The following is a 24,216-nucleotide window of genomic DNA, read 5'->3' on the forward strand; positions in this document are numbered from 1 at the left end:
CCTGCTCAGCTGTACATTTAATATAATATATAAGTATACAATATATAAAAGTGAATCCCCCGCAATGCTTCCCTATTGCTAATGTTTTTCTCGGGCGCCTCTGACTTCTTCCACCATTCACTACTGTATACTACAATGTTACTGTTAAAAAACTACATTACATCTAATTTAATTCCACCCTGTATATCATTACGGTGCAGAGATATTGCGTTAAGTATTCCTCGGGCGTCCCCGACGTCTTCAACATCTCGTAAACACTCCTGGCTCTAATACTAACAAAACTTTGAAATTTTCTGCGATATCGGTTGACATAGGCAGGCTGAATTTTTTATATTAAGTAACCAGTTAGAATTGAACAGCAGGGGATACCTTTAATATGCATCAATATTATAAAAAACATATACCTGAATTGCGAAGCGAGGATCCAACTAGAAACCTTGGGGAAAAAGTTCAAGATCAAGAGAGGAGTAAGACAGGGAGACCTTCTATCACCAAAATTGTTCTCGGCTGCTCTAGAAAGTATCTTCCGCAAACTAGATTGGGAAAAATATGGTATCAACGTGCAAGGTGCAAAACTGAACCACCTGAGATTTGCAGACGATATAGTCCTATTCGAGGAAAACCCAACGCACCTAAATAAAATGATAGAATCACTAAACGAGGAAAGTCGGCCTATGCATGAACAAAAACAAAACAAAATTTCTTAAACACTCTGATCCAGTAACTATAAACATTGACAACCAACCACTCGAATATTTGTCAGATTACATCTATCTTGGACAAATAATATCACTAAAGAAATCGAGCGAAGAGTAGCAAATGGATGGAAGAAATACTGGTCTTTGAAAGAAGTCTTGAAATCCAAGGAACTAAGTATGCAAATAAAAAGGAAAGTCTTCAACACGTGTATAATTCCAGTCATCACCTATGGATGCAAAACTTGGGCACTCACCAAACGCCACAAAGAAAAGTTGGAACGCTGCCAGAAAGCCATGGAGAGAAGTTTGACAGGAATAAGAAAACAGGAAAGAGTGAGATGTAGCAAAATAAGGGAGATAACTAATGTTGCCGATATAGTTACCCGAATAGACCAACAAAAATGGAGATGGACAGGTCATATGATCCGAGACCCACAAGAGAAATGGTGTAAAAATGTCACTGAGTGGTATCCCAGAGATGGCAAGAGAAGTAGAGGACGTCAACACATGAGATGGGAAGACGACCTAAAACTCACGGCTGGACATCAATGGAGAAGAGTAGCGCGTGACAGGTCCCAATGGAAATTGTTAGAGGAGGCCTATGCCAAGAGGCAAACTGAGCTTCGGGATATATTATAACAAACAAAACATTTCTAATATTAATATACCTAACAGAAGTTCAGAATAAAAGGATTCTTATTATTATTATTATATAGAATGTAACTCAACCATTTGGAATGCATTTAAAAATATAAGACGTTGTCCTGCCACAGACCGCCTTCTATGTAGCGAAGTTAAAATTTGTGATTTTGGATAAAATTCTGAAAAAAAAATCTTGTGACTCGCTGTGACCATTTTTAAACACGTTCCCCCTACCTCAATCTACCGTTCACCGGTTCGTTATTGAAAAGGAACATTTGGTTACAAATTGTAGAATAGTAATATTAAGTGCCCATGTTGATCATTGAATTAGCACAACAAATAATCTACACTTCTACAGAATATCGTATCTGTTTTATGCTTTCTATTGAACGTATGCCAAGACACGATCATTAATCTGTTTACATTAAGCACATATGAGTAGGCATAATATCTAATACAGATGCAGATTCATTGAACAGTTGTATCGTCTTAATTATAAATGTTCGAGTATAGTGGACTCTTGAACGCATAAAACATCATGTGATGCCTCGCGTGAATATATTTATTCGGAAAAGCATTGTAAGTTCTATCGTTTATTCTTTTATTACATGTGAAAATAAATTTGATGTTGAGCTTCATAAAAAGGTTTATTATACGAACGTTGTTTTGAAAGTTCAACACAAAATATAGGTTATTCTTAACCTAAAGATGTATCTACATACGTATTACGTTTACTTTATCTCGAAAATTTGCCAGTTTCGATTTGTAGCCTGCAAAATGTACATTTGGGACATCTTTAAGCACAATTTTTGCGCTGTATGATTATCTAATGTGGTCATAAATGCGTGGCAATCCATGGCCATCTAAAGATACATCCATCAACAGCAAAGTAAACATTGATGAATAAAGGAACATAAGAAAAACTTGCACCTTGCAAATAAATACTGTAAACTTGTTGATATATTTGGTGTTAATAACTTTGTGAGATTCAAAAGACAACTAATTTCAGACCTATTTGCTAGTTATTAACTGGTATTATTTATTAGTTTTAAAAAAACGTCTTGCCTTCATACTTTGATTTACTTTACCATATTACTTTCTAATTACCTTATGAGTAAATTATATTTAGCTATTTTATCCATGTACATGTTACACTTACATACATGATACATATACTGTCAACTTACTATATAAAAGCCCTATCGGGCTTTTAATAAATAATAAATAAATAAACAAATAAAAAATCTAAGGATCCAACCCTTTTTAGCTGTATCTTTTCATCTTTCTGTATCGAGTGACTGCCGCATTTAAAATATTGCTAAGTAATTCATTAACTAATAATTCTAGCAAATAAAATCCCGCAGCCGCGGTTTGAAAACTACATCAGTTCGTTTTGAATATAACAGATGGCGTCACTTCCGTTTACCACAATCTTAAAATGCACACTCATTAAGATAATAATACTTTCAGATATTTGTGATGCAAAATCAATGTGTCTATAATAGTACTCACCTAGCGTCAGTGGGCTTGTAGGTGACGTCATACTTGTCCACGTTGTCCACCGCGGTGGCCCAGGACACTTTGACCGAGGTGGGGTTCAGGAAAGTCACCGTGATGTTCTCCGGCACGCCCAGCCCACCTGGGATGGAACCTGGAACCAAACAGTTACATACATAAGCATCATTCGGATTTCTTGACCGAGGTGGGTCTCAAAAGGTCTCTCGGACGCCCAGCCTATTGGGGATGGAATTTGGAACCAAATTATGATGAACGTAAGTATTCATAGTAACTCAGGCACTATGACTAATCTAACCATATTTTGCCAAAAAAAATATGGGTGAGTATTTAGCACCAGCCAAGGACATGTTTTCATGATAATTTTAAGGTACATTAAAAAAATAATTATTGTAAGTATGAATAAAATTTAATCGAAGGCATGTCCGATGATTGAAACGTGAAAATAAATATAAACAACAGGGCACCTTCAAATTTATTTAGGACTAGCTGTACTCCGCCACGCTTTGCCTTGGCTCGGTTTGTCTGTGCAGATAGAGAAACAATAGAAAATAACAACTTTTACGGCAAAAAGTGCTGTTTTTTAAAAAAAACATGTTTTTACCTGTCACAGGTGACATCTATATAATGTATGTATATAAAAACATACGCGTATTCAAATGTAACGTTGTAACAAAATTTCAAAACAGTTGGTGAAGACCTTTCGGAGATTTAGGATTTTGAACAAACGAAAATTAACATTTTTAATTTTATAGATAGATAGGAGTTGGCAGTTTTATTGATATAGATACTGCAAAAGAGTTGGCAGTGCGCAATGATGTTGATATTACGTTACATAAGGATTCCATTAAATTCAGTATAGTTTGGACGTGTATACAAAAGAGATCCAAAGAGTGTTGAAAAATACATTAAACAGAATAAGTCTTTATCTAGCGACGTGATTACTCTTTCTGATTTGAGTTTTAAACTGTCATATTAATACATTTTTGACAGTTATAAGTGTAAAGGTTAATTATATATGTCAATGCTGCAAAGTTCACGATGGAAATGACACTACGAGCTATAAAATTTTGGTTCACCTACAAAATCAGAAAAAAAGTTTAAATATCATGTCACAGAAGAACTCACATTTGATGCCTCAGACGAACAGCAGATTTCTACTTTACAAATCATATGTAAACATCATGTCACAGAAGAGCTCACATTTGATGGTTCAGTCGAACAACAGATTTCTACTTTACAAATCATATGTAAACATCATGTCACAGAAGAGCTCACTTTTGATGTTTCAGTCGAACAACAGATTTCTACTTTACAAATGTAAACATCATGTAACAGAAGAGCTCACATTTGATGCTTCAGTCGAACAACAGATTTCTACTTTACAAATGTAAACATCATGTAACAGAAGAGCTCACATTTGATGCTTCAGTCGAACAACAGAATTCTACTTTGAAATCATATGTAAACATCACGTCACAGAAGAGCTCAAAATAATGCTTCAGACGAACAACATATTTCTATTTTTAAATTTTCTTCTTTTGCATTGATCTGTTTTATTGTAACGTAAAAAAATATGTAGGTATTTTGCTGTAAAGAAACTTTTTCTTATCATACTACAAAGACTCCATTTTCTACAAGCCAGAAAAATACTCTCATCAGGTCTGTCCGGCTGTTTCTCGAAATTAATTTCGTAGTTTTCCGTATAAAACTAAGTTTCGGAACAACTATCTAGTCTATACACCGACGGCAGACACCAATCAATAATTATTATTGTACGACCCCAGAGAGGGTTAAAGTATTGATTCATAGACTATTGATTTTGGTAGAGTGGTTGAATGGAACCGGAAGTCCGGCGTCATATAGGGCGGACAACTAGACGTGTGTGGACACCGGACATGTACGGATGTCATTTCATCAATCACACGGGAGACTGCTCCAGATCTGTGGACTTGATTTGTGATCGAAGTAATAGGAGCCTGGGAAATATTCGGTTAATTATGTTTACCTTGTGTACCTTGGTCCTGATCATCAAATTACCATAGAGTCCATATATTGTAAGCAAAAATATTATTTGATCAACAAAACATGGAAAAAATAATATGATAATATTTTGTTTCCTAAATAATAACCTTTATGTACATTTTTCGTTTGATTAGATATCAAATTTTGAGATAATATTCATTAAGTTATTCCAAAAAAATAAATTAAAAAAGTATTCATCCAAGACTTTCAAGAAAAGTTAACATATGACACCCATTAAAAAAATGTATATTTTTTTTGGAATAACCTAATCAGTAAAACCTGAAATTGTAATATTTAATTATTGAAGACAATTTTAGCGATTCCTAAACGAATATTTGAAACAGAAAAAGAAAGGGCACATCTAGGACTCGAAACCGGGACCCTTGCCTTGCCGGGGCACTGCTCTACAAACTGAGCTAATGGAACCCAATCTCCTTCGGTCATATTTAACTGTATCATACTTTGAATAAGAACTACCGACATTGCCTTCATTTTTCTCACCGCACATTTTTATTGGCTTCAATATTTATGTATGATCGCAAGATTCAACTAGAACTAAATGTTATCTACATAGACAGTGTCATAGATAAATATATCTTATTTTAATTTTAATGTGCGACATCTATTGACTTTATCTGCAAGTCTAGGAAGAATATTTATTTTTTAAATAACTTCATGAGTAAAACCTCAAATTTTAATATTTAATTATTGAAGACAATATTAGGAATTGCTAAAATAGTCTTTAATAAATAAAATCAAAATTGATAATATATACTATCCAGATTAAATAATGTTGGTAGTTCTTAGTCGAAGTATGATACATTAAAACATGACCGAAGGGGATATGGTCGAATCGAAGCCCTGGCAAGGCTGAGGTCCTGGGTTCCTAGATGCGACATAATCTTTTTCTGATTTTTTTGTTTCAAATTTTCGTTTGAGAGTTGCTTATATTGTCTTCAATGATTAAGAATTATAATCATTATTGGTTACCAATAAATTGCCAAAAGATAGCAAAATGGTCTCTCGATGACAGCTTTATGCTAGAATAAAAGAAAGTAAATGTACACTAAATTTAAAACTAAATATCAAACACCTTTAGATAGGTTGGTAGAAGGAGCGGGGAGGGGTAAGAGAGGGAAATGTTTAGTAGAATTGGAGTTTCAATGTCATTAGAGAAAGACCGGATAAGTGGGAAAAAAGGTTTTTTTCATGGTCAACGTTTTCCAACTCTCCCCAATTGGAAAACGTTGACCATGTAACTTGTAGAGGTATACAAATTTAAAATGGACTAAGTACATTAACTATCTAAATAGTAAAATTTAAAAAACTAAGTAATTTCTTCAAAACCATAAGGAATGTCCTTAGTAAAAAAAACTTCTCCATGAGATAGAGCGATCGGCAAAGATCTCCATGGCTCTTTGCCGATCGCTCTTAGGATACGGTATTATCGGATGATATCCTGAAATCACTCATTAAAACATAAAAAGCCACAATGCAAATTTTTCTGAAAGTCCCTGAAAGAACTAGCACTGATGAAATCTTCAAAAAACTAAACATCATGTTACTTAAACAACTCCATTCTAAAACAATAATCCTTTACATTCATAAACACAAAACACAAGATATAACAACTAACACATATATTAGAAACACTAGATCTCAGGGTCAAAAACCTATACAACAAGCAACTACAAACACAAAATTTGGCCAAAAAAGCTTCCTACGCTATGGTACTAAGCTCTACAGCAAAATCCCACTCTCATTAAAAACTCACAATAATAGTTTAACATTTAAATTTCAAATAAAAAACTGGATAAAAAACATAGGAAGATCAGAACCAGATAATATACCGACACCAAATACAGACGGAAACTCAAACAAAGAAAAAAAAACCTTGTAATATATTTATAATTATTTCAGAAAAAAAACACTTTTGAATATATCTACTAATTACTTTGTTTTATCCGTATTATCAAATTTGATTCATATGTAAATAAAATCCTCAGCAAGGGAGATCCCAGTGAGGATATCGTTACAAAAAAAGATTATTATTATAAGTTTTTTGCTTATTCATTATCTCTGCATTGATATTAACCTTTTTTATTTCTAAATTTTCAAAATTATTTATATCCTTACAGATCTACTAATTAATGTCTTACAACTTGTAAAAGTATTTCGAACCCTGTATTTACTTTGAAAGTATGATAAATTTTCAATAAATGACAGTGAACTTCAAGTCACTGTAACACTGTCAAGCCTAGTATCAACACTGTCAAGTCTAGTATCAACACTGTCAAGTCTAGTATTGACGTTTTTCTGTATCTCCTTCAAATTATCAAAAAATTAACAAAATCAACAATAGAAAATAGCTAAAAAGTGGTCAATTCATCTAAATCGAAGATTGCGCACTGTCCAGTGTATTTCTTTTCACAAAAAGTGTGTTTTTTGCACCAAAAAGAGTTTTTTGTTTTTCCTCGAGAGCTCGTGTCATAAACTCAAAAATCGGTGCCATAGTTCTTGAATATTAAAGAGTGAAGATCTCAAGTGTAGCAAAGTTATCCATCCTTAAAGGAAACAATTATTCAATAGTGCTCTTTTAGTGTGAATTTCACGCTCAGCGAATTTAGAATGAATACTCAATGTACTGCATGCGAAAAAAACATTGAAGTTCCGGCCGACTTTATAGCATGTTCTGTATGTGAAGATGGATATCACATTTTGTGTGCGGATATAGTGGAAACTTCTCGCCGAGGTGCAAAAAATCAATCTCAATCGCAACAATGGAAATGTAAGAAGTGCATTAAAATTCCAAAATCAACTAAACAGAAACTTATCGATAATAACATGAATGAACTCAATCAAGACCTGACACCTGTTGCCAAAAATCAAAAACGAATTGCACAAACAGCGAAGCTTACAACCACACCTACAATAACCAGTGAAAATCTAGCTTCATCATTCAGAGATGGCTCTAATCAGCCGTTAACATTGGAAATATTCTTGAAGGAACTTGAAAAATTTAAAACAACAATGATTTCTTTTGTAGACAATAAACTAAGCATCTATGATCAAAAATATGAAGAAATATTAAAACAAAACAATGATCTACTAAAGTCATTCCAATTCATGGCGGATCAACAGGAAGATCTAAAAATGCGTGTGACTTCTATGGAAAAATTACAGGTTAAAGATAATGCTGATCTAATCGAATTAAAAAACCAAAACAACATTTTAATTAATACAATCTCACAACAAGACGTCAAAATCGACAGACTAGAATATATGTCTCAAATATGTAATATTGAAATAAGAGGCATTCCAGAATCCATCTCTAATAACTATTTAGAAATTCTCAATAAAATAACAAAAATTATCAACTTTGAGGACTCTTCAGGAAATGTGAGCTCGGTAATAAAAAAAATCTATAGAATGGGGCCTAAAATTGCTGAAAAGAATCCCAGATCAATCATTGCGACCTTTAATAACACACTAGATCGAGATAATTTCTTATGCAAAATAAAAACATACACAAAGGCCACAACTCCCAGCACAAATAAATTAAATACATACGATCTAGGAGTATCGCAAGATGCCCAACGAATATATATATCGGATCACTTAACACAAAAAGCAAAATTCCTCCTAGGACAAACTAAACGATTCGCCAGAGAAAACAATTTTAAATATGCATGGACATCTTCAGGACGTATCTTACTGAAGAAAATTGACAGCTCAAAAATCATAACAATAAATAATGCCAATGACCTGCAACGTTTAAAAAGTCAATCTATCTGACTTCTATTTCACTCTGTCATTATGGCTGTTAATGAAGATATCATTTCATGTTCTCATATTGTAATATATTGTTATAGAATATTTATATACTCATTTATTTTTATCACAATCAGTAAGATCTCATGCAACCTCATACTTCTAGTAAATCTATATAAATCTGGGAAAAAAATAAATGAATATATCTATATTCCTTTTATGGTCAGATTCTGGAATAGTTCGCAGGTAATTGCAACTTCTTTTTCTATTGCAACACACCCGTCGCACCTACATATTTACAGATTGAGTACTCACCGTGCTCTGATTAAGAATAATAAGTCGGTAATTATGAAATTCATTACTTGTTCATTTAAGACTCATTTCATAATTTTCAATAGGATAATGAATAAGCAATGTGATGTATTCTATATTTACCTACCACCCTTAGCTGTTGTTATCACATATAATTTGTCATTAGGTAATAACATACAAATAACAACTGTGCATATACCTGAAAAAAAATTTTTTCATTGCAAATACCTACGCACTATTTTGGCCACATCGCTGTGTATTTCAAATGTTTTTGTATGTATTTATTTTATGTCAACATATTCTTTGCAACATCTTTACAACTTAAGTACGCTCCATGCTCTGAGCTATATTTTTTTGTTAATATCATTTAATAATTGTTGTTTTGTTAATATCATAAAATCATTGCAAATACCTGCGCACTATTTTAGTCACATTCTGTGTATTTCTAATGTTATTGAATGTATTTGTCATTTTAGTTGCGTTCTTGATGCTAACTTATTTATCTTACCAATCTATTACCACCAAAAGATCTACTACCACTCTATAACCACTTTTATTGCTATTATTCACTTTATTATAAATATTTACTTTAAGATTGATAATTATGTAAACATAATTTCCTTCGTTTGTACCTTCACGGGATATACCTACATTTTCGACAAGTTTTCACGGGCTCAAATTAATATACACCCATTATTATTCTTATTATTATTATTAATTACATCGCATATTATTTGCTTATGTTTTATGAGTCACACCACCAACAGCAACATGTATAAAAAAGTATTAATATGGATTCTATATTCGATGAAGAACTAAATGACGACAAGGAAATCAATATCAACATAGATGACCCATCAGTATGTAATGAATTTCTTAACCATTCTGCTCTCTCTATATATTGTATGAATATAAGATGCATAAAAAAAATTTCGATGATACTATAGCTGTTCTCGACGCAATACAACATAGATTTGGCATTATCGTTTTTAGTGAGGCTTGGTTGAAAGATTCAATCTATATCCCAAGTATTACTGGATATTCATCACATAGCACCAAAATAAATTATTTACAAAATGATGGAGTTGTCGTTTACACTCGGAATGATGTCATAGTTTCTGTTGAAGAAATAACTATTCCACATGCCAACTGTCTTAAATTACAACTACCTTATAATGTATGTGTTTTAGCAGTTTATAGATCTCCTTCTCAAGCACACATTGATACCTTTCTTGACCAACTAAATGACTTACTACGTTCTGTATCAACACATAACCATGAAGTGATTTTATGTGGTGATATAAATATAAATATTCTGGATATGAACAGCATAAAAAGTGAACAATATCTTTCACTTTTGATTTACCACGGTATTAATTATTTCACCGACTAGAGTAACATCAAGTACTGAGAGTTGTATTGATCACATTATGGTTAAGTCAAAAGACGATCCTCAGAGTGCTGTATTCAGGACCAGTATTACAGACCATTTTGCTACATTATTGAAATATCCTAAATCCAGAGTAACAAAATCAAAAAAAATAGACGTAAAGCTTAGACTAACTGTGGATAATGACCTACTAAATTCGACACTGAAAGAGGAAACATGGGATACCGTCTTATCCACCAGTGATGTCAATACTGCAGCTGATAATTTCATAAGACGTCTAAAATTACATATTGGAAATTGCTCATATACTAAGAGAATCCATTGTAATAAAAAGCACTTGAAACCATGGATAACTTCTGGAATTGTTAACTGCCTCATTAAACGTGACAAATTACACAAGATTTGTCGTAAAGAACCAAATAATATCGAACTGTTTGCACATTATAAAAGATACAGAAATTGGTGTTCTAAAATTATAAAAACGACCAAACAGACATATTATAAAGGGAAGCTTCACGAGGTAAAAGGAAACATAAAGCAAGAATGGAAAATAATAAAACAAGCATTGGATTTGCAAAAGGAATCAGTGCCCATAAATAAACTGAAAGTAAATAATAACATTGTATCCATAAATGATAATCCAACAGTCATTACTAACCATGTGAATAATTTTTTTAGTGATATAGGTCAAAATTTTGCTAATCTTTTGTGTAGTGCAAATAACACCAGTGAAGGATCTTTAGTAAAAAATTATAATCCAACACAATCTATGCAAAATGCCTGCTTTGAATTCAAACCAACGAATTGTAATGAAGTTTTAAATGTGATTAATGAGCTAAAATCAGGTTTTTCGAGTGGAAATGACAATATAAGTGCAATGGTCTACAAACAAAATGCTTCTGAACTAGTAATACCTATTACACACATTGTAAATGTTAGTTTTGAGAATGGCTTGTTCCCTAATCATTGCAAAAATTCCAAAGTTATTCCTTTATTTAAAGGAGGAGATAACAAAGATGTAAATAACTATCGACCTATCTCCTTGCTAAATACGTTATCAAAAATAATAGAGAAATTAGCTAAAATTAGGTTGATGTCTTATGTAAAAAGATATGAAATTCTCTCAGATAATCAATTTGGCTTCCGAGAAAACATGGGAACAAGTGATGCTGCATTAAAAATGATCACCACAGTCGTAGAAGCTCTTGATACTGGCAATAAAGCAATGGCCGTCTTTTTAGACTTGTCTAAGGCATTTGATACCGTATCCCACGGTTTACTCTTAAAAAAACTCAGTTCAATGGGTATTGTTAATAAATCTTTAGATTGGTTCAGATCATATCTTGAAAATAGAACACAGAGAGTAATAATTAATGATCACATTAGCTCAAATAAATCAATTGTATATGGTGTTCCTCAAGGTAGTGTTCTGGGTCCAATTCTATTTTTGTTATATATTAACGACCTCTGTAAACTGAAATTTTCTGGATCTTCAATTGTATTTGCAGATGACACTGTCTTGGTGTTTGCTGCTGACACGTGGAACGAAACGTATGCTAAGTGCGAGGCAGGATTAAGGGCAGTCAAAAATTGGCTTGATCAAAACTTGTTAACCTTAAACATGAACAAAACTAAATATATTACTTTTAGCATTTCCTCTGTAAATCAACCATCTTTGGAACGTTCATTAAAAATACATTGTTGTGTGCAAGAGTGTAACTGTCAATCTTTGGAAAGAGTAGACAACATCAAATACCTGGGTTTAATTATTGATAAAAATTTAAAATGGAACAATCACATTACTACATTAAGAAACAAAATAAGAAGGCTAGCCTACATTTTCAAAAATCTAAGAAACATATTGGACAAAGTTACATTAAAAACTGTATATTATGCTCTAGTTCAATCAATGCTTTCATATAATGTTGTCTGTTGGGGTTCTTGTAACAAGACTACCTTAGAGCCTTTGAATGTTGCGCAAAAATTAATTTTAAAAATAATGTATAGGAGAAATTTTATGTATCCATCAAAGTTATTATATAGTGAAAGCAAAATTATGACAATAAGGCAGTTGTACATAATACAGGTTCTCTGTAAATTTTTCAACAACACTATTACTGCTAAAAGATCTCAACAAGTGCGCAGCACTAGAATGGGTTCTTCTTTAATGTATCAGCCGGTGTATACGAGAACATCCTTCGGACAAAGGAGTTTTTCATATAAAGCTCCGTTGCTATATAATATGCTTGGAGAAAATATAAAAACTATAGGTTCGTTAAATTCATTCAAGAAAATGGTCAAAATCTCCGTACTAGCTGAGAATGATGATTTTGGATCACCCATGTTGTCGCTTATATCATAATTCCTTGTGGAAGCTCAGTTTCGATACAATCCTTATTTACTTACTGCGCATGCACTTATTTACTTCTAAAATAACTTTTGGTTATTTATTATTATGTTACTTATTATTATTATTATCTACTTAATTATCGTATTAATATTTACTTTAATTATTGTCTAGCTAAAATATTTACTTATTTACTTTTTACTATAATATTATCTACTTACCTATCGGTTATTATTTACCTTTTTTATTTAGTTATGTTTATTTTTTCTTATAATCTATTATTCATACTATCCATCTTGTAATTGTTAGTATGGTTACCCTATGCTTGTGTCTGATAAGCCAGCACAGGTACCTTGTACTTTAGTTAACAGAAGAATATTATTGTTGCCAACTTACTTAATAATGCTTCTTTTGTTGACTTTTTTTGTTTTTTGTTTTTATTTTTTTCATACATTTTTTTCATACATTTGTTACTAAAATTTTGTTTATTTTTGTCTACCGGTCTCGAAACGTCCGTGTCATAAACTTTTCTTTTTTTGTTTAAATTTAATTTAATGTTGTTATTATTTTAAATTTACATATATGTATTTTTTTAAATGATATTATTGTAAAGCTGCACATCTTGATACAGGAATGCCCTAGTGAGATGTGCAGAGTATGCTTTTTATGTAAAAACTGTTTTTTTGAATTAAATAAATAAATAAATAAAAATAAAAAAATAAAAACTATTGGAATGTGCATAAAGCTCTAATATGTTCTTCAACTACAACATCAAAGCTTCTGGTAAAATGATTGCAATTCCTTTAATACAAGTACTACAAGCTTTGAGAGTAATGGAATATCTCACAGCTCTAGATATTTATTTTAAACTTTAGTGTAAATTTTCTCTGATGAAGCAAATAGATTGTGTATTTAAAAATAAAATGATGTAAAATTATTTGTCTTTTTAATAAAATAAATAATGCCATCTCAAAGTTATAACCGTTTAGAAGAAGTTTACTTTGTAAAATTTTAATAAAAAAAAAATATTACACCAAACCTACCTGGTCGCCAAGTCAACATTTTCTAGAATGATTCCATAAATTCTATTTTCTTCTTCTTCGATAGAATATCAGAATCTAATATCCTCTCGCCATTCTACGAAAGCTCTAACCTAAATCTCAACCATGGCACCGATTTGATGAGTGTTTTATAGAGATTGGATTTAGTCCTTCTCGAGAGGAGTTTCGATTTGAAATATTTTTGAAGACCAAAGTAGAATCTGTTATCAAGGTTGGTACTTCTTTTAATTTCCTGACTTATTATGTTTTGCGATGTGAAGGAAAATAACACTCATTCACAGCTTCAAATCACCTTTTTACCATAAAAAAATAGTAAATTTATTTCGTCTTCAAATCGATCAAAATTTGTTTATAGATAATCTAGTAAACATAAATATTTATGTTTTTAATCATAATGAAGCAGGGGGTTTCTAAAAGGGTAATATTAATATGTAGATAATTGAGAAAGATACAAAGTATAAAAATAAGAGGACAAGAAAAACATGAAAAGAATCAAAGGAAATTGAAAATTGATTGAAAAAAAATTGAGAAATGATTTTTAAAATGCACAGACGCCTGCTATTGACGTATATTCTGCCAATACCTACGCATTGCAACAATTTGGTATTCTGATTTAAAATGACCCGACAGTCAATCCCCGGCAGTTTGCCCGCCGACATCTTGATCCCCTAAAGGGTAATTATCCCCAAAGGTGTATGCATATAGGATATACGGCCGTAGGTTACAACAGAAATAATTATTTAGGGGATCAAGTGTCCGAGAGATCAAATGGCAGAGGGATCAAAAAGCCAACTCAACTAACAACAACAAAAGGGTCAACTGTCCAGGGGTTCAACTGTATGGGGGATTAACTGTCGGCGATTAAATGTCTTGGAATCCTGATTTAAATATTTTCTCAATCCACGGAGCCTTGGCATTGTGAAATGTATTGTCCCTACTCAGATTGGGTACTTGGAAATTCAAATGTAGACCGTCATTGGCATCTGTATTAATTTGTTTGAAAAACCTTCTTCTTCTTTATGTGCCGTATCAGGTCCCCCCGACCAGGTCTCCTACCAGGCCCTCTGCGACCCTCTATCTTGCCTTTCGATATTTACTGGAGCAAGTGATACTTCTCCCCTCGAAGTACATGACCCAGATATGAAATTTTCCTGATTTTTATTAATCTAAGCAGTTCTCTCTCTGCTCTAGCCCGCCTGAGAATTTCTGTGTTGGTGATCATGTCGGTCCATGGGACTTTGAGTATTCTCCGGTTAAGCCACATTTCAAAAGCCTCTAACCTGTTCATGGTATTTACTTTCAAGGTCCATGTTTCACATCCATACAACAAGACCGACCACACATAACATTTTAGCATTTTCTGCCTTAGTTTTAAGCTGATATTATCATTGCAGAAGAGGGATTTCATTTTAATGAACGCAGTTCTTGCTGCTTCAATTCTGCACCTAACCTCTACATCTGGGTCAAGAGTCTCCGTGAAAATACTGCCGAGGTATCTAACCTTTTCGACATTGCAACCATTTAACTGTATCACTGATTCAGAGTGATCTAGTCGTCCAAATGTCATCCATTTTATTTTATTGACGTTGATTGCTAGGCCCAGTTGCTCACCAGCATTATTAACAAGATTTAATAGGTCTTGGAGGTCATCGATACAGTCAGCTAGTAATACAGTATCATCTGCGTATCTTATGTTATTAATAACAACTCCGTTGATCTTAAGACCCTTCTCAGTATTACTTAGGGCTCTTTTAAAGACATAGTTGGAATAGAGATTAAACAATAGTGGCGACAGGATACAGCCTTGTCGTACTCCACGCTGAATGGCAATTGCATTTGATCTCTCATTCCCATGTCTTGTTTCTGCTGTTTGGAACCAATACAGGTTTTTTATGACATTCTGGTCTTTGGTGTCAACGTTACAATCCGCAAGCATTTTCATTAGGTCAGCATGTTTTACCCTGTCAAATGCCTTTTCGTAGTCAATAAAACAGGCAAAAACTTTCTTTATTTGGTCACGGCACTTTTGCAATAGTACATCGATAGACAATAATGCCTCACGCGTCCCAAACGCATTTATGAAGCCAAACTGAGTGTCATCCAAGTCTTGCTCGCACTTATTGCGTATCCTGGCATGTATTATTTTAAGGAATAATTTAAGGACATGACTCATCAGGCTTATTAATCGATAGTCACTGCACTTCTTAGGGTATTGTTTTTTAGGCAATGTCACGAAGGTGGATTTTAGCCAATCTTGGGGTATATTCCCTGTGTCGTATATAGAATTAAATAACCTCAACAGGTAGTCAACATTTTCATCATCAAAGAGCTTCAACACCTCAACTGGAATATCGTCTGGTCCGCACGCTTTTCTATTGTCTGGAGTCTTTATCGCATGAAGAATTTCTGATTTTAAAATCGATGGTCCATGCAATTGATCATTGGGAATATTAATGTCAGGTCTAATATCTTTGAATGTATCATGAATATACTTTTCCAATGTTTGTAAAATATCTTTTTCATCCGATATTAATTTATTGGAATCGTCAACTAAACATGATGGAGTAATTCTTCTAGATGTGCCTGTAATTTCCTTTAATTTTTTGTGAAGTTTGAATGCATTGTGACTACGACTGTACGACTCTAGTTCTTCACACTGTGACTTCATCCATTCTTCTTTGGCTTTTTTAATTTCACGTCTAATTGTTCTTTGTAAGTTTTTATATTGTGTCTCATTATGTTTGTGTTTACGTCTCTCATCCATTAAGTTCAAAATGTGGTCAGTCATCCAATTATTTTTTTCTAATCAGCTTTTAAATTTGCATCACAGGTTTCACGTATAACTGACTTAAGGTTATCCCATTGTGTTTGTATTTCTATCGATGAATCAAAAGGGAGTAGCCTAATATTATCGTTCAAAGTCTGAGATACCCTATTTCTGACCACTTCTTCATGGAGTTTCGAGATATTCATATTAATTTTGGTTTTTGGGCTTTTTTTTATTTGTTTTAAGCGTAAAACAATATCGGCAGTTAACAAAACATGGTCAGAACCAATGTCCGCACCAGGGTACGTGGTGACTCTCTTTACGGAGTTCCCGAATCTATGGTCTACTAACACATAGTCAATTTGGTTCCTGACAATATCATAGATTGTTCCATCCTGAGGTGATCTCCACGTATAAAGCCTTCTTTTCGGGAGTTTAAACCAGGTATTTAATACAACCATTTATTTATCCTGGCAGAATTCATATAGTCTATCACCTCTTTGATTGCTTATGCCTAAGCCATATTCACCAACTATATGAGAGCGGCGACCTTCACCAATTTTGGCCTTTAAGTCTCAAATGACAAAATTGACTTCTTCTCCTTTCAAACTTTGCAATGTACTGGCTAGTGAGTCATAAAAAGATTCCACATCACCATTATATCTCACTTCCGCTGTTGGTACATACACTTGAATAATATTAATGTTGATGGGTTGACAGTGTAATGGTAATAATATTATTCTGTCCGAGATGGGTACAAAATTCTTAACAAATTTTACATACTTCTCCTTGACAAATACAGCAACTCCGTTTCGACGGTTTCTGTCCTGTGGGTCACTTCCTTGAAAAACCTAGTTACATACAATTATTTCGTTTATCAATATTGGATTTAACCCAAATGAACTACTCAACAAAAGAACAGAATTTCCTGGGAAATTTAATCAGATTCTGATCGTTCGTCGGGTCACGATTGAGATTTATTGATGGAGACTTGTGACAGACATTCCATGAGAAAATAAGTAACTACATATTTCCAAAATAAACAGGTAAATATTGTAAGAGTACTGGTGAAAGTCTACCACTCAGAATCGAAACATGCATCACTTGAAATGGTTTTGATTGTGTTTTGTGGCCACATTTGAATAGCCAGAAACTTCGGAACCTTTCTCTTCCCTATCTCATTTTTTGCCCACTCACTTAAACCGTACAACGCGGGGTGCGTTGTGTACAATTTGGAAATTTCGTCGTCCCACTTTTTCCGGACAGTCGGGAGAAGTTTTGACTATTGTGCGGTATTCATATAAATTAAAACAAAAGAAACAACAATAAACTATAAGATGTACTTCAGCTATTTAATTTTGTTCATTTTTTCACTACTACTGACTAGTTGCGCGTGAGGTTTTAAAATTGAATTGACTTAAAATGTGTACCCTTCACCCCCCTTTGCCCCTTGTCCCTTTTCCTTGACCCGGGCCCAAAGACAAGGAGTATCGTTATCATTGCATCTTGGACCGCGAACATTCGTGTCATCATGAAAACCCGCATATGTTGAACTCGGCTGTGACCGTTTTTGGAGCACACATCGTCCAGTGAAACGTTTTACCCGCCGCAGTGAATGTCACTGTTTTTGTTTTTGTGTAAAGTGAGCGAATGTTAAAAGGGAATTGCAAGCTGATAAGTGAAAAGAAACCAGCGGCTAAGGAGAACGAGACCAGGGTAAGTCTTTGGCCTTTCCTACTCATTTTCCTCTCGCAAACACTAAGGCAAAATTCAATTCATTTTGTTTGTCTTAGTCTTTATCGCACTTTACCGCACCACCGCATTCAACCCCCGCACAATTGCGAACGAAAGATTTGCGCACCACCACTACTTTTTCACACTTGCTTAACCTAATTTTATGACATACAACTAAAATCTTAAATTCTCATGATGGAATTCAAGTAGTAAATAGATAAACGTTGTGTTTGTCTAAAAATTCTGATCAGAAAAAGCTACAGAAAAAAATCACATCACAAGGGCTCTACGTTCGAGAGTTTTAACGGCTTCAGATAAAAAGGTTTCTGCTTATAGTTCAGATATATTTTTCATTTCATGTAACTATTTTATATACTAAAAAGCACCGTTGTTGGTTGGATTGAATAAACCCTGCCCTGCCGATAAACTCGCATAAGAGAAACTTTCGTTTGTATTCGAAAAATAAAGTCTCTCCCTCCTTGTTTACAAATTTGTTTGAGCCTCTCTTTCTATGAAATTCCCAAACGACCCGTCTCCCTTACTCCCAACAAATTTTCACTTTGAATGGGTGTTGCCATATGTATGAAAAAAGTCATTACATACAAACTTTTTATTAGTAAGAACTTTGTTATCGGGATTTTTTATAAACAGCGCGATCGTCGTGTTATTAGAAAAGAAACATACAATATTAAACACCCTCAGGCCCAGCTATATTGCGTACAAGTTTTGTAAACATCTTTATAGCCGTAAGTGTGTTATTTTTGTTTTTATTTAGAAGTCTTTAAATTATTTTTATATTACAAAAATATATCGTAAATGCTGTGCCTTGTTTCGAAAAGAGCCAATCAGTTTATTAAATTTCCCGAGGGACATAAGTAGAATTTTCTCTGTTTAGCAAGTCTTAATTTTAAGAAAAGCGATTTTCTAGTTTACGTTGGCTTCCGAAAATCGAAAAATCTTGTCTCTAATTCGAAAGGTTCTATTAAAATTTAGAAGATAACCTAATTTGCAGACGAAATCGCAAAAAATGTGTATCGTAAGCTGACATTGGACCTTTTAGAAGCAAGCTATAGAATTGATGAAAAATTTAACTACGCTATACAAACACTTAAAATGCGTCTTATACTACACTTTCGACCTAGAGACTCGAATAAAGTAACAATAACACTCTTCAAGACCACTACTTAAGGCGATGCCATACGTAGTAATGCAAAATCATGTGTTTTTGGTTTGAAAATTTGGTCACCTAGAAATGTTTCAGATGCTTTAACTAAATACTACGAGTAGAATACATCTTGGCCTTTGAAATAATTGAGTATTTTTTAGATAACTCTTTTTATAAGCCCAGAAAAAAATAATGCATAAGGCCTATGAAAACTGCTTTAAAGTTCAAAATCTCCTACTTACGAACCTATTTTCGGTTATGATTTTATTGTATAATGTGGCAAACTAAGTTATTTATAAAATGATCGAAAAAAAATAGAATATTTTTGCCTGAACATCCACAAAATAAAATAAAAGGCACTTTTTGGCCTTGTTTTTTTCTTGCATAAATCAAAACAGGCGGATGGTGTTAAGCGGGGATTTAAACCTTATCGCCATCTACGTAAGGGTTGTTATTGATAGCGGTTCAATTTAAAATATTACACGACGTAGTGCATCGCCTTAAGATGACACAATACCGTAAAATAAAGTCGGAATCTTAACGACGTAAGTTAAGAAGACGTCTACAAAAATATGCGAAGCCCGGCCCCTGTGTTTTGTACGGACTTACAGTCGAATTTTCCATTGCAAATAAACAAAAACAAAATAAAGTGGGAATCTTAATGACATAAGTGATGATGTCGTGTACAAACAAAATGCGTCGCGCGATCCGGCTAAATGGACAAACCTACGGTTGAATATGCCCTAGAAAAGTGATCTTTCAACGGAGTTTAATTTAATTCATTCTTTATTAACTTGTAACTAAAATTTCAGATGTTTTTAAATTAATATCTCGCGAAGTTACTAATTCATCCCCTAGAAAAATAAAATCGTATGCTTACCGCTAATTATATGGTTAAAAGCATTTTATAAATTTTTTAAACCGTTTTACGTAAAATATGTTAAAGGTAAGTTACTGTTTATATAATTTAACGGTTACCACAATACCAATGCATAACTGTCGGATGGCCGGAATCGGGGTTAGTTTGATTACTGAAACATTAAGTATTTGTACAATCTACATGCCAACTTGTTCAACTGACAACTTTGAGGAATATTCTAACTGCCTTGCCTCCCTACAAGTAATAATTGACGATAAAGATTACATTAACACAATTATTATCGGAGATTTCAACGCTAATCCCAAATCACTTTTTGGAATAGAGCTAATCCTTTTTGTCAAGAATTTGAATATGTATGTGCCGACATCAAATTATTACCTGTGGATTCTTACACTTATATCAATGACGCATACAGCACCACCAGGTGGTTAGACCATTGTGTAGTTACGAAAAATATTTTAAAGCAAATTGTTGATATGAAAATACGATATTGATTGGACAGATCACCGGCCTCTCGAGCTGATCTTACAAACAGATGGAATAGCAACAACGGAAGTGTTTACATCTGTGTTGAAGGATCCAGCACTATGGAATCCGAATTATACACTCCATATCAGAAAATATAACTGTTACTCGCAAATCTATCTCGTCAAAATCAAGTCAAATAAAACATTTGCTGAGGATGGTGGCAACCCTATACACGCCAAAATAAAATACCTCTACGGCAGTATAGTAAATGCTCTACGAAGCAGTGACATTTTTGTGTTTACTAAGTGTACTATCCAAAAACATAAGCAAGAATAAATTCAAATTCATTCTACCATAAGCATATATGGTGAAATGAATTTGTAGCGGATAAAAACGATGAATCCAGAAAAGCGATGCTCACTTGGATAATAAATGGGAGACAGCGAGAGGGTCCTATCGCAGAGGATAAAAGAGCAAAGCGTGCTGCCTTTAAAATAGCACTAAAACAATGCCAAAATAATTCAACTCAACTCCAGATGGACAAAATAGCAGGGGACCTAGATAATCGTAACAAGTCAAATAAATTGTTAAACATGCATTGTAAAATCTCGTGCAACATACACGGAGAGACGAATCCAAAACTAATTGCAAACATTTTGCAATTACCATGCCGTGTATCGACTCAAATGAAACACATTTGACTGCTTATGATGATATCGATCGCAATCGTCATAACTAACGAGATAAAATAAGCCATAAGTAACATGCAATCTCGAACGTTTGCAGGGCATGATGGTTTAAGCACCAAACACGTCAAACATGCAGGGGTAATGATTATGGAACTTTTGACAACACTGTTCGCAAACATCATAAAGTGGGGCTACCTACCCAAAGACATGACAAAGACAATTATCATACCGATAATAAAATCCAAACTGGCAGACATAACTTTACAGGAAAACTACAGACCGATATCCATCGCCAGAATATTTGAACGAGTTCTCTTAGATCAAGTCGGATGCCATATGAAAACAAAAGATAATCAGATAGGCTTCAAGAGAGAGTTTTCTACGGACTCAGCTATATTCTGCGTAAAAAAACGTTAGAATACTACAGGAAGAAGAAAACTACAACCTACGCATTTTTTCTAGACCTTAGTAAGGCATTCGACAGAGTTTCCCACCCCTTATTATGGAAAAAAACTAAAGGAAAAAGGGATAGCATGGAAAGTGGTAAAAATTCTCGAGGAAAACCTTGTAAAGTGGAAAGATGGATTCTCAGAACCCTGTTTCTTGAAAAGCGGGGTCAGACAGGGAGGATGTATGTCCCCAGTACTGTGATACATGGATGAACTAACCCACAGGATAAACAATGCTGGAGTGGGCTGCCACATCGGAGGTCCATGTATTAACAATATGAGCTACGCAGATGATACGGTTTTGATGACACCGTCAATAAGGGGATTACGAATTCTCCTGAAAATCTGTGAAGAATTTGCACACGAAACCAAAATGATTTATAATGCGAAAAAACTGCACCGTTGGTCATAAAACACGGGGAAGGCCCAAAAAACATTCCCCTCGCCTTTTTGAATGGTGAGCTTCTGAAAACAGTAGAAACCACAAAATATCTAGGACATGTCATCAACAATAAGCTAACGGATGATGAAGATATTGACAGGCAGAGGCGAGTGGTGAGTATAAAATGTAACACGTTCAGTAGAAAATTTTGGCTCTGCAGTCTACGAGTGAAAAGGACGCACTTCTTAGCATTTTGCACCACCCTGTAAACACGCGAGCTCCGGGCAAACTTCAAAAAAAATAACAATGGAAAGGCTTCGGGTGCAATACAATAATGCATATCGATTGATGTTCGGACTTCTCAGGCACTGCAGTTATATCGGACGCTTGTTCATTATAATTTAAGAATGACTTTATATTGTTTTTGTTTACATCTTTCGCTACTATTTACTACTATAAGAAATAAATAAATATTGTTTGCGTATAATGTTAATCCGTGGATGTGACATTAATAAACTATTTTGAAATTGTCCACATTCACGGAACTCTGCATTGTGTACCTAGCTTTAAGATTGTCAAATTCCTTGAAATGTAAAAAATGTAACTTGTAAAAAAATAAACAATAAACAATTGGCCGGCGGGTAGCAAATTAGAAAGTGTGGGGTCCAAGGCTGGCTGGTACGCTCCAACGGCTATAGAAATCCGACCAATGAGAAGCCATAAACGGTCCGCTGGACCTTGGCTGACCTTTTTTTATGTGCCGTTGCCGAGTCGCAACTTTGACAAAAAGCAGCATTTTTAAATTCTAAATCCTCTTTCTCCATTGGATCACCCTCGCCTCGGACCTTCGCATCTACGAGCTACCTGCCGCTGCCCCTTTCTGCCGAGTTCTGAGAATTTTATTGGCCTTTCTCCTTCAACTGAAGAATCCTGCATCCACTAGATTCCGGCGGGAACCACGAGGCTTAAGAAGCTGACATACTTAACTGCCTTTTTAAAGGCAATCTTTCATTTATTTGCATTTGCACAAAGTCGTCTATATACCAGAAACGTCCTTTTCAGGACGAGGTTCAATTGATTTGCATTTTGCACAAAGTCGTGTATATTCCAGAAACGTCCTTTTCAGGACGAAAGTCAATTGATTGGCATTTACAAAGTCGTTTGAGTCGTGTAACTAACCCCTATTTTTTCAGTCTGTATGCACACGACATTTAGTCGGGTACATAATTGGTCCTTCGTAACCGGGTTCACACGCCTTCACGCCTTCAGGTCATCAGGTCCACACGCCTACACGCCTACACGCCTTCAGGTCCACACGCCTTCAGGTCATCAGGTCCACACGCCTACACGCCTACACGCCTACACGCCTTCAGATCATCAGGTCCACACGCCTACACGCCTTCAGGCCTTCAGGTCCACACGCCTACACGCCTTCAGGTCATCAGGTCAACACGCCTACACGCCTTCAGGTCATTAGGTCCACACGCCTACACGCCTACACGCCTTCAGGTCCACACGCCTTCAGGTCATCAGGTCCACACGCCTACACGCCTACACGCCTACACGCCTTCAGATCATCAGGTCCACACGCCTACACGCCTTCAGGCCTTCAGGTCCACACGCCTACACGCCTTCAGGTCATCAGGTCAACACGCCTACACGCCTTCAGGTCATTAGGTCCACACGCCTACACGCCTACACGCCTTCAGGTCCACACGCCTTCAGGTCATCAGGTCCACACGCCTACACGCCTACACGCCTACACGCCTTCAGGTCATCAGGTCCACACGCCTACACGCCTTCAGGCCTTCAGGTCCACACGCCTACACGCCTTCAGGTCATCAGGTCAACACGCCTACACGCCTTCAGGTCATCAGGTCCACACGCCTACACGCCTACACGCCTTCAGGTCCACACGCCT

General features: G+C 34.7%; 1 protein-coding gene across 1 annotated transcript in view; it reads right to left on the reverse strand.

Annotated features, from left to right (window-relative positions):
- The window catches only part of LOC149420618 (uncharacterized), a 269,966-nt gene that overhangs the window by 54,526 nt on the left and 191,224 nt on the right, over positions 1–24,216 (reverse strand). Inside the window, exon 3 of the mRNA XM_089636394.1 lies at positions 2,853–2,991. Within this exon, the coding sequence (XP_089492520.1) occupies positions 2,853–2,991 (139 nt within the window). The remainder of the gene's footprint in view (positions 1–2,852; positions 2,992–24,216) is intronic.

This window comes from Hesperophylax consimilis, chromosome 10, assembly GCF_061612785.1.
Source record: "Hesperophylax consimilis isolate HC1 chromosome 10, BYU_Hcon_1.0, whole genome shotgun sequence".
In the NCBI taxonomy this organism is placed as follows: Eukaryota; Metazoa; Arthropoda; class Insecta; order Trichoptera; family Limnephilidae; genus Hesperophylax; species Hesperophylax consimilis.